General features: G+C 41.4%; 1 protein-coding gene across 1 annotated transcript in view; it reads left to right on the top strand.

Annotated features, from left to right (window-relative positions):
• Window positions 1-7,935: 7,935 nt before the first annotated feature.
• Window positions 7,936-13,035, top strand: part of LOC122700551 (fatty acid desaturase 2-like protein FADS2B) — a 40,691-nt gene continuing 35,591 nt past the window's right edge. The window contains exon 1 of the mRNA XM_043913503.1: window positions 7,936-8,247. Coding sequence (XP_043769438.1) covers window positions 7,936-8,247 — 312 coding nt within the window. The remainder of the gene's footprint in view (window positions 8,248-13,035) is intronic.

Here is a 13,035-nt window from a genome sequence, read left to right on the forward strand (position 1 = left end):
ATCCTAAGTCCAAATGATGACATCAAACAATTATAATCCTACGTGAGATATAAGAACAAGACTTGCTGTCCCTTTCCTTCTTCCAGGTATTTCATCTTTTTAGGACCCTGCCTATTTATTCACTAAATAAATAATTATTAAGTTCCTATTCTGCTAGACTTGAGAGTATGATAGTGGACAAAATAAAAATGATTATTTTCTCTGGAGCCTATTGCTTTCAGTCACTGGAATACTAAACAGATCCATCCAGGAACTTTTCCTGAATTTATAATCATAACTTTTTTTACTGGTATTTCCTCATTTTTTGCACTCGCTACAGACAAGCCTTTGGGCTTCCTGGCCAAAGTGGTGGAGAGCAGCTGTGGTCAATAACACTTAAATTTATATATCCTCCATTCAAGATAATCAGTTCAGTTCAGTTCAGTCGCTCAGTCGTGTCTGACTGTTTGCGACCCCATGAATTGCAGCACTCCAGGCCTCCCTGCCCATCACCAACTCCCGGAGTCCACTCAAACCCATGTCCATCGATTCGGTGATGCTATCCCACCATCTCATCCTCTGTCATCCCCTTCTCCTCCTGCCTTCAATCTTTCCCAGCATCAGAGTCTTTTCCAGTGAGTTGACTCTTAGCATGAGGTGGCCAAAGTATTGGAGTTTCAGCTTCAGCAACAATGCTTCCAATGAACACCCAGGACTGATCTCCTTTAGGATGGACTGGTTGGATCTCCTTGCAGTCCAAGGGACTCTCAAGAGTCTTCTCCAACATCACAGTTCAAAAGCATCAATTTTTCGGCGCTCAGTTTTCTTCACAGTACAACTCTCACATCCATACATGACCACTGGGAAAACCATAGCCTTGACCAGATGGACCTTTGTTGGCAAAGTAATGTCTCTGCTTTTTAATATGCTATCTAGATTGGTCATAACTTTCCTTCCAAGGAGTGTCTTGTAATTTCATGGCTGCAATCACCATCTGCAGTGATTTTGGAGAACAAAAAATAAAGACAGACACTGTTTCCACAGTCTCCCAATCTATTTCCCATGAAGTGATGGGACCAGATGCTATGGCGTTAGTTTTCTGAATGTTCAGATTTAAGCCAACTTTTTCACTCTCCTCTTTCACTTTCATAAACAGGCTCTAGAGTTCTTCTTCACTCTGCCATAAGGGTGGTGTCATCTGAATATCTGAGGTTATTGATATTTCTCCCGACAATCTTGATTCCAGCTTGTGCTTCTTCCAGCCCAGCGTTTCTCATGATGTACTCTGCATAATTTAAAAAAGCAGGGTGTCAATATACAGCCTTGACGTACTCCTTTTCCTATTTGGAACCAGTCTGTTGTTCCATGTCCAGTTCGAACTGTTGCTTCCTAACCTGCATACAGGTTTCTCAAGAGGCAGGTCAGGTGGTCTGGTATTCCCATCTCTTTCAAAATTTTCCACAGTTTATTGTGATCCACACAGTCGAAGGCTTTGGCTTAGTCAATAAAGCAGAAATAGATGTTTTTCCAGAACTCTCTTGCTTTTTTGATGATCCAGCGGATGTTGGCAATTTGATCTCTGGTCCCTCTGCCTTTTCTAAAATCAGCTTGAACATCTGGAAGTTCACGGTTCACATATTGCTGAAGCCTGGCTTGAAGAATTTTGAGCATTACTTTACTAGCGTGTGAGATGAGTGCAATTGTGCGATAGTTGGAGCATTCTTAGGGATTGTGTTCCTTAGGGATTGGAATGAAATCTGACCTTTTCCAGTCCTGTGGCCACTGCTGAGTTTTCCAAATTTTCTGGCATATTGAGTGCAGCACTTTCACAGCATCATCTTTCAGGTTTTGAAATAGCTCAACTGGAATTCCATCACCTCCACTAGCTTTGTTCGTAGTGATGCTTTCTTAGGCACACTTAACTTCACATTCCAGGATGTCTGGCTCTAGGTGAGTGACACACCATCGTGATTATCTGGGTCATGAAGATTTTTTTTGGTAAAGTTCTTCTGTGTATTCTTTCCACCTCTTCTTAATATCTTCTGCTTCTGTTAGGTCCATACCATTTCTGTCCTTTATCGAACCCATCTTTGCGTGAAATATTCCCTTGATATCTATAATTTTCTTGAAGAGATCTCTAGTCTTTCCCATTCTGTTGTTTCCCTCCTTCTCTTTGCACTGATCACTGAGGAAGGCTTTCTTACCTCTCCTGGCTATTCTTTGGAACTCTGCATTCAAATGGTAATATCTTTCCTTTTCTCCTTTGCTTTTCGCTTCTCTTCTTTTCACCTCTATTTATAAGGCCTCCTCTGACAACCATTTTGCCTTTTTGCATTTCTTTTCCATGGGGATGGTCTTGATCCCTGTCTCCTGTACAATGTCATGAACCTCCGTCCATAGTTCATCAGGCACTCTGTCTGTCAGATCTAGTTCCTTAAATGTATTTCTCACTTCCACTGTATAGTCATAAGGGATTTGATTTAGGTCATACCTGAATGGTCTAGTGTTTTTCTCCACTTTCTTTAGTTTAAGTCTGAATTTGGCAATAAGGAGTTCATGATCCAAGCCACAGTCAGCTCCCAGTATTATTTTTGCTGACTGTATAGAGCTTCTCCATCTTTGGCTGCAAAGAATATAATCAATCTCATTTTGGTGTTGACCATCTGGTGATGTCCATGTGTAGAGTCTTCTCTTGTGTTGTTGGAAGAGGGTGTTTGCTATGTCCAGTGAATTCTCTTGGCCAACCTCTATTAGCCTTTGCCCTGCTTCATTCTGTACTTCAAGGCCAAATTTGCCTGTTACTCCCAGTGTTTCTTGACTTCCTACTTGTGCATTCCAGTCCTTCATAATGAAAAGGACATCTTTTTTGGGTGTTAGTTCTAAAATGTCTTGTAGGTCTTCATAGAACCATTCAACTTCAGCTTCTTCAGCGTTACTGGTTGTGGCATAGGCTTGGATTAATCAAGCCATTATGGTATCATAATTAATCATGGTATCATTAATACCATGATATTGAATGGTTTGCCTTGAAAACGAACAGAGATCTTTCTGTCATTTTTGAGATTGCATCCAAGTACTGCATTTTGGACTCTTTTGTTGACCATGATGGCTATTCCATTTCTCCTAAGGGATCCCTATCCACAGTAGTAGATATAAGGGTCACCCATTCCAGTCCATTTTAGTTCACTGATTCCTAGAATGTCAACATTCACTCTTGCCATCTCCTGTTTGACCACTTCCAATTTGCCTTGATTCATGGGCCTAACATTTCAGGTTCCTATGCAATACTGCTCTTTATAGCATTGGACCTTGCTTCTATCACCAGTCACATCCACAACTGGGTATTGCTTTTGCTTTGGCTCCATCTCTTCATTCTTTCTGGAGTTATTTCTCCACTGATTTCCAGTAGCATATTGGGCACCTACCGACCTGGGGAGTTCCTCTCTCAGTATCCTATCATTTTGCCTTTTCATACGGTTCATGGGGTTCTCAAGGCAAGAATACTGAAGTGGTTTGCCATTCCCTTCTCCAATGGACCACATTCTGTCAGACCTCTCCACCATGACCCGACCGTCTTGGGTGGCCCCACACGGCATGGCTTAGTTTCATTGAGTTAGACAAGGCTGTGGTCCTGTGATCAGATTGGCTAGTTTTCTGTGATTATGGTTTTAGTGTGTCTGTCCTCTGATGCCCTCTTGCGACACCTACCGTCTTACTTGGGTTTCTCTTACCTTGGACGTGGGTTACCTGTTGACGGCTGCTCCAGCAAAACGCAGCCGCTGCTCCTTACCTAGGACGAAGGGTATCTTCTCACAGCCGCCCCTTCTGACTTTGAACGTGGAGAAGCTCCTCTCTGCCCTCCTGCGCCCGTGCAGCCGCTGCTTCTTGGAGATGGGGTTGCTCCTCTTGGCAGCCACCCCTGACCTCTGACGTGGGGTAGGTCGTCTCAGCAGCCGCCGGTGACCTCGGAGTGGGGAAGCTCCTCTGCGCCACTCCTGCGCTGTCGCAGCCTGGCGCTCTCGGGGTAATAGCTAATTCCAAAAGAAGTTCCCTGGCTCAGCTGGAGCTGAGTAGCTCTCCTGAATCAGCCTCTGTGGCTTAGAGGAGAAGGGTCACATTACAGAGACATAGTTGTTCCAATTGAACTACATCATCAGAGGCTGGGCAATTCTTCAATGGCACTTCTCTGAGGACAGTTCATTTGGGCTGCTTACTGTTTGAAAATGGCTCTGCTCAAATAATTAAGCTCTTATAGTAATTCTTTCATTATTCACTCATAAAGCATTTATTATGCATTGACCTGGTCCCAAGGATAAAAAGAAGCAAGAATTGTCTAGAGATTAGCAGTGAAGGCAAACAGGCCCATATGAACATTAGTCGGTAGTGAAATATTCTAAGTACCAAGAAAACACAAGAGACTTAAAGAAATATTCAGGTTTCCTTAAATGAGTCTTAATGGATATATAGATGTTTTCCTGGCCAGGTAAAGTAAGAAGGTTCCCAAACAAAGCATAATGCAGAAACAAAGTTTTTGTGCAGCAGAAGGAAGTTTCACGGTTAAGTGTAACTGTGGCTAGCAGATTAGTCATTGTGTAAATGATTTGCCAGTCCTGCCACTGTGAGTTGTGTAAATAACAGCAAGTTACTCAAGTTTTAGTGTGTCTCATAGGATTGTTGTGAGAATTCACCTCTCTAATGCAAGTGAACGGTTTAGAATGCTGCTGATACATCTTTGGTGCTTAATAAATGTTTTATTATTGTTCAGTTCAGTTAAGTCGCTCAGTCGAGTCCGACTCTTTGTGACCCAATGAGCTGCAGCAGGTCAGGCCTCCCTGTGCATCACCAACTCCTGGAGTTTACCCAAATTCATGTCCATTGAGTCGGGGATGCCATCCAATCGTCTCATCCTCTGTCGTCCCCTTTTCCTCCTGCCATCAATCTTTCCCATCATCAGGGTCTTTTCAAATGAGTCTGCTCTTTGCATCAGGTGGCCAAGGTATTGGAGTTTCAGCTTCAGCATCAGTCCTTTCAATGAACATCCAGGACTGATCTCCTTTAGGATGGACTGGTTTTTACCATTGTCAAATCATGATCACCATCATTTCAAACAAATGTTCTGTTCCTGGGCGTGTTTCTTTTACTTGTGAGAGGAGAGCCCATTTTGTTTATCACCATACCACAAATATTGTGATTTGGATGTGGCCCAGGTGCAAAGGAGTAAGTTCAAAGATCACATACATTAGGTTACTGACAAGGTCATGGTAGATGCAATAAACTTAGCTGAGGAAATTCCATTCTTCAAAAAACCACATGCTGTTTTTACATAATCATATACTCCCACCATGAATTACCAATTCTACTTGGTTTCATAAAAAATTTTTACTGGCTATACCTGTCATTCAGCCCAGTCCCCACCATGGAGTCTATAAACCAGAATCTAACTTCATTCTTTCAGAATAATGTTCCAAAGCATGAGTCATCTCAAAAACACAACACCACACCACAGAGACAGCTAAATTCCAACTTTAGAATTATTTCCTGTGTATTCTTAGGACATTGGCTCAAGGGATGAGACCAACACTCCCTTAGGTTTTAGTAGGAGTTAGAGAATTGTTTCTATCCCTGCCAATGCTTTATCTCTTCAGTCAATTACCAACCATGAGGACAATATCATTTTGAACCAGAAAAATCCATCCCCAAGCCATTATCTTTGTTGATTCTAAGCTACAACTGAACCACAACTACTGAGCCCACACTCTAGGGCCAACAAGACACCTGCTGAAGCCTGTGAGCCTGGAGTCCACACCGCACAGCAAGGAGGTCACTTCGTGCCCCTTGCTCACTGCAACACGAGAAAGCCCACACTCAGCAATGAAGACCAAGCACAGCAAAAAATAAAATAAATAACTAACTAAAAATAAACAAATAGGACCTACTTAAAAGCTTTCCACAGCAAAAGAAACCACCAACAAAACAAAAAAGCAACTTACTGAATGGAAGAAAATATTTGCAAATGATAAGAGCAAAAAGAGATCTAAACAACTCAACATAAATGGCTCATACAACTCAACATCCAAAAAACAAACAACCAAGTTAAAATATGGGCAGAAGAACTGAATAGACATTTTTCCAAAGAAGATATGCAGATGGCCAACAGAAATATGAAAAGATGCTCAATATTGCTGGTCATCAGGGAAATGCAAATCAAAACCACAATGAGGATTAAAGAAAAGGAAAAAAGAAAGAAAAGACAAAACACCAAATTGTAGATAGAAACAAAAACAAAATAACACACACACATAAGAAATGAAAACAGAACCAAAAACAAAACAAAACAAAACAAAACAAAAAAAAAACAAAACACAAGGGAACAACTAAAGAAACTAAAGAAACCAAAAAGGAAATCAAACAACTTTTAAAAAGCTAAAAATAAATAAATAAATAAGTAAAACAAAACCAAAGCAGAGTGCCAACTGAAGAATAAAGCAAAGAAAACAAAACAGATAAAAATTATCAGAAATCATTAAAAGATAATTAAAATGATTGAAAGATGAAATCTTAACACTTTTGGAAATAGCGATGGCCCTTGAGAATTTGGACTTCCCTGGTGGCTCAGATGGCAAAGCATCTGCCCACAATGTGGGGGAGACCCAGGTTCAACCCCTGGATTGGGAAGATCCCCTGGAGAAGGAAATGGCAACCCACTCCAGATTCTTGTCTGGAAAACCCCATAGACAGAGGACCCTGGTAGGCTACAGTCCATGGGGTTGCAAAGTCTTGGACGCAACTGAGCAACTTCATTTTCTTGAGAACATTACACTAAGTGAAAAATCAAGTAGAGAAAGACAGCTACCATATGATTTCACTTTTTTATGGAATACAGAAATGAAAGAAGTTAAAAACAAACATACAGAACAGTGCAGTGGCTACTCTAGTGGAAGAGCTGGGAGGACGGTAAAGTGGGTAAAGAAGGTCAACTGTATGGTGACTGACGGAAAATAAAACTTTTGGTGGTGAGCGCGCTGTAGTGCTTCAGAAGGTGAAATATAATTTTCCACACTGAAATTTATATAATGTTATAAACCAATGTAACCTCAATTGGGTGTTGCAAACATTTTAAAGTCACAATGCTTTCTTCAGAAATGTAAACACTTGGGGAGAAAGCCCAACGGTCAGAAGCGCACTCCGCTGTGTGACTCGAGCGCGCGCACCTGGTTCCGTGGCAACCAGGAAGGGGGGCGAAGATGCGAGGGGTGTGGTCGTGCCCGCGGCTGATTCTTGCTGATGTATGACAGAGAGCCAGAAAATTCTCTAAAGTATTTATGCTTCAGTTCAAAAACAGAAAAAAAATTTTTTTTTAAGTAATCTGAGAAAACCAGAATAAAAGGAAAATTTCCAATCTTAACAACAACCAGGAAAGAACATTTCCCAATTCCAGGAGGCGTTCATATCCTCCTAAAGGTTTTAAAATCTTCTGCTCATGTGTTGAATGAAAACAACTGTTCCTTTCAGAGACATGGGGGAGAGCTAATGCACCTGACCCAGCATGATGCCAGTGTAGGCGGTCAGCAGACAGGGAGCCCAGCCCCTCCTTCCAGGGGTCAGGCCACACATCCTCTGGGCTGTGATTGGCTCCAGCTTTTGACTAAGGGAAGTTTAATGATGAATAAGAATGCTGCTAAAATCTCAGTCAGCAGGGAGAGAAAAACTGAAGAGAGAAAGGTAGACTAATGTTCTAGGTGGTGGGGGAAGGTAGTCCGGTCTTCATCAGGACAAAAAAGATTCAGGACAGAGAAGTGAGACCCTGGGAAGGAGCTCACTATCAGGTTTGCCAAGAGTCAAGTTGGCTAAAAAGTTTTCTGTGTAGGCTTCTTTCTTCATGGAATAAAAGGAGAGGGAAAAGGTCATTCTGTAGTTCAATCAGGTGAGAATTAAAATTCTAAAAGTACAAAGACAATGACGTTTGAAGAAAAGCCTGAGAGCCTTGTAGATGAGAACCAGATGTACCTAGGTGCGAGGCATCAGGCAAACGGGAAACCAGGAGAAAGTGGGAAAGCCAAGTTCTCTGCAAGGCAGGAGGCAAATGAGAAATGCGACTTGCCCAGAAAAAGCCTCAACAGGTACAGCTGGCAGGAGATCCAGAGACACAGTCAGGAGACTGACCAGTGGCTGGTGATCAATCGCAAGGTCTACGATGTTACTGGCTGGGCGGACAGGCATCCCGGTGGGCGCCCGGTCCTCAACTACTACGCTGGGGAAGACGTCATGGTAAGGAACTTGAAGTCTGCCCTCTCTCTCTGTTCCAGCGGCTGGGTGGTTGGGACCTTAGCCGTCTTTCCAAAAGCATTTCAAGTATGTGTTCAAGCTCCATGATCACTCATCTCCTCCCAAACCAATTTTTCAGGATTTCTATCCAGCAAAACTTGAAAGCTAATTGAGCCTGAAGGTCTAGCTATTATTTACACTAGGTTTGGGGTGGGCTCAGATGCTGACAGTAGGTACTCTGTGTATTTCAGGTTTTGGTTTTTGTTCTTGGCATTATGTTTTTTTTCTTTTGTTTTGTGTTGAAATGGAGTCATTGTCTTATAAGAAGAAAGCTACAAATAGGTGAGTAAAATCTGGAAAAAAACGTTTTCACTCAAGTAGAAATTTCTCAGACTCCTATAGCTAGAGTGCCTGAAACAGACAACATTTCATGTGGTGAGCATCAAAATGTTGAACGATCTTGAAGGCGTACAGTGACACAGGCTTTTAGACTTTGTAGAGTTCTTTTTTGTCGTGTAGTTCATTAAATGTGATACAGGTAATACAATCACTTTTATGGAAAAAGTAACTGAAATCAGAGTGCTTAAGTGACTGACCCAAGTTCACCCAGCCAGCAGATCTCAGATTCAAAACACTTATTTTTCTTAACTTTCAGTCTTAACCACTTTCCTTCACTGTTTTTCCTAATAACTCCCATCCAACAAAATAGCTGAAAAAATAGACTTTCAAGGGATACCTAAAATACCACGTGTCATGTGTGTTAAGTCGCTTCAGCTGCGTCCAACTCTTTGCGACTCTATGGACCACATCCGGCCAGGCACCTCTGTCCTCAGGATTCTCCAGGCGTGAATACTGGAGTGGGTTGCCATGCTCTTTTCCAGGGGATCTTCCCGACCCAGGGATTGAACCTGTATCTCTTACCTCTCCAGCACTGGCAGGAGTGTTCTTTACCATCAGCATCATTTGCAAAGCCCAAAGACACCATCAGTTCAGTTCAGTTCAGTCACTCAGTCGTGTCCAACTCTTTGCGACCCCATGAATCGCAGCATGCCAGGCCTCCCTGTCCATCACCAACTCCCAGAGTTTACTCAAACTCATGTCCATTGAGTCGGTGATGCCATCCAGCCATCTCATCTTCTGTCGTCCCCTTATCCCCTGCCCCCAATCCCTCCCAGAATCAGGGTATTTTCCAATGAGTCATCTCTTCGCATGAGGTGGTCAAAGTATTTGAGTTTCAGCTTCAGCATCAGTACTTCCAATGAACATCCAGGACTGATAGACATATTCAAATGCATGACCTCACTTAAACCTCATCATAAGGAAAGTGAACGATAGTCCCATATTAAAGATGGAAAAACTGATACTAAAACATTAAAATAATGTATCTCAGAGCACACAAATAACAGTGACAAATTTTTAAATCAGGTAGGTTTTTTACCATAAAGCCCTTTATAGCTGATCTTAAAAATAAAGTTTCCATTTAATATTGAAGAGGGAGGTTTCTCAAATCTTAAATGCATTTGGGAATCCATTCTAAAATATTCTATAAGAAAGTTGATTTTAGCCCAATTAGAAACTTTTTCTCCACATTATACACATGAGGAAATGGAGAATAAAAGGTGTTAAACTAATTCAAGATCAGAAAATTAGCATATTATAGAGTAGAAACTTAAACAGATTTTTTTTTTTATGTTTTCCTTGTTGTTTTCACGTTAGTATATAATTTTTCCAACTGGTTTCAAAGCATAGGATTAAAAATATTGATTCATGAAACTCTGCTCTGTGAGTGTTACCTGACTGATAAAAACAGAATACACAAACATATGGCAAGTTTGCAAAAAAAGAAATATTTTGTTTTTTTGACAATAGCAACATCTTCTTTCCACAATCCTCATTTCCCTCCAATTTCTCAACTTCTCTGTCTAATCAGGGTTTTCTACCATCTTCTCATCTTGATTCTCCAGTCAGAGGAATGCCTTTCTTGAGCAGACCCTTCGATATTCCACCACTCTGGTCTGATCTGATATTTTTAAAACAAAACTCCACGTTTTCCTGGGAAAGGAAAAGCTTGTGAGCTTGTGGCCCATGATGGGAATCTCACATGTGTCAGGAAGACCCTAGGAAGCCAGAGAGCTGAGGATAGAAGAAGCCAAGTGACAGGCATTTGTGCAAGAATCAGGGGAAAGATGAACAAAAATAAAGGGAAAAAATACTTGTTGATGTATGACAGAAAACCACAAAATTCTGTAAAGCAATTATACTTCACTTAAAAAAAATGTGACAAAAAAAGGAAAAAAATACCACAGATCTCATCTCCACAACACAAAGAAAATATGGATGATGCTTTTCTAACAAAAGTCACAGAATCAGCTCAGAGGATGTGTTAGAAAATACGTGTCTTCAACCACCTTGGATATAACTGATAAATGTTGCTTGCAGGAAGCAGCTCAGCTGATGAATTTGTCATTTGCTGGTGAGTTTTTATCTCCCAGAAGTTAGAGAAAGACCATGATTCTGCATTCAATTCTAGTCAACAAGGAAGAATTGATTAATAAAATAGAAATGATCAGAACGTTATGGGAAAATACCCATGACACTTTAGGATTTGTGTCTTGAGTATGAATACCCTGAGCATGCTCAGTCATGTACCCTAGATTTTAGAAGGCAGATCCAGAATGTTAAAAGTCTCCAGAGGATGATGGCTAGAGAAGAATGGAAGCGTGCCAGGAGAACTCTGACAACCATGGTATTCCATGGCCACTCAGAGAACATGGAGCCTGAGGTGCGGTGTACTGGTTATATAACCCTGGGAAAGTCACTGAAATGCTCTGGAACTCAGCTTCATCATCTGCATAACGGGAATGACCTTACCCATCTAACTGGTAAATGAGACTAAAGCTTGTATAGTGTTTAGCATAATATCAGATGCACATTTCATTAAACACTAACTATTGTTATTCATATCACAGCATCCATAGCCTCAGAGATGTGATTCACATTTTCTGTTTACCACCTGCTTAGAAGTCCTGATTGTTTGTTGCCAACTGGGAACAGAGGAATACTTGGTGGAGAAACGGCATGTTCTCTAGGGAAGGAGAGAAGGACATTAAGTCAGAGAACCTGAGGTCAAATGCTCTCTCTCTACAGCCTAAAAAGTGTTTGCCGGCTGTGCCCTGAAGGGCAAATGTGCACCAAATATGATGTCTGTGCACAAGCCCTGGACCATAGCTGCACCTGCCCAGAGGGGGGCATCTTTCCTTATTTACATAGAAACTTCGCCAAGCCTCCATCCTTCTCATGAAAAGTACATAATGATACCAAGGTAATTTGTTCCATAGGGTCACTCATTCATTCATTCATTCATGTGGTGAATCATTCTAAAACTTTTTGTGATGTCCACTCTAATGATTAAGAGTACAAATTTGGGGATGAAAGAGGTGTGGTTTGTATCTGGGCTGCACCACTTACCAGGAATGTCCTGAGAAGCTTGCTGAAGCACTTGGAACCTCAGCTCCTTTTATCTAGAAAGTGGGATAATGATATTTCTATCTTAGTATGGTGTCAAAGTCAGCAGAGATAAAATAAAGGTTTTCTTCTTATACCTGGCACAGATTAAGCACTCAAATATGACATTTATTATTAGTTAATTTTTCTGAGATAAGTTGTCATTTTTTCCAAGGAATTTTACTAGAGTTAGTTAATTCAGTCACTCAGTTGTGTCCAACTCTTTGTGACCCCATGGACTGCAGCACAACAGGCCTGCCTGTCCATCACCAACTCCCAGAATTCACTTAAACTCATGTCCATTGAATCAGTGATGCCACCCTACCACCTCATCCTCTGTCATCCTCTTCCCCTCCTGCCTATAATCTTTCCTAGCATCACGGTCTTATCAAATGAGTCAACTCCTTGCATCAGGTGGCAAAACCACTGAAGTTTCAGCTTCAATATCAGTCCTTCTAATGAACACCCAGGACTGATCTCCTTTAGGATGGACTGGTTGGATCTCCTCGCAGTCCAAGGGACTCTCAAGAGTCTTCTCCAACACCACAGTTCAAAAGCATCAATTCGTCTGTGCTCAGCTTTCTTTATAGTCCAACTCTCACATCCATACATGACTCCTGGGAAAAAAAACATAACCTTGAGTAGATGGACCTTGTTGGCAAAGTAACATCTCTGCCTTTTAACATGCTCTCTAGGTTGGTGATAACTTTTCTCCCAAGGAATAAGTGTCTTTTAATTTCATGGCTGCAGTCACCACCTGCAGTGATTTTGGAGCCCCCAAAAATAAAGTCAGCCACTGTTTCCAATGTTTCCCCATCTATTTGCCATGAAGTGATGGGACCGGATGCCATGATCTTAGTTTTCTGAATGTTGAACTTTAAGCCAACTTTTTCACTCTCCTCTTTCACTTTCATCAAGAGGCTCTTTAGTTCTTCTTCACTCTCTGCCATAAGGGTGGTGTCATCTGCATATCTGAGGTTATTGATATTTCTCCCAGCAATCTTGATTCCAGCTTCTGCTTCATCCAGCCCAGAGTTTTTCATGATGTATTCTGCATTTAAGTTAAACAAGCAGGGTGACAATATGCAGCCTTGACGAATTCCTTTTCCTATTTCGAACCAGTCTGTTGTTCCTTGTCCAGTTCTAACTGTTGCTTCCTGACCTTCATAAAGATTTCTCAAAAGCCAAGTCTGGTGATCTGGTATTCCCAACTCTTTCAGAATTTTCCACAGTTTATTGTGATCCACACAGTCAAAGGCTTTGGCATTGTCAATAAAGCAGAAATAG

This window comes from Cervus elaphus, chromosome 1 (assembly GCF_910594005.1).
Source record: "Cervus elaphus chromosome 1, mCerEla1.1, whole genome shotgun sequence".
Classification (NCBI taxonomy): Eukaryota; Metazoa; Chordata; class Mammalia; order Artiodactyla; family Cervidae; genus Cervus; species Cervus elaphus.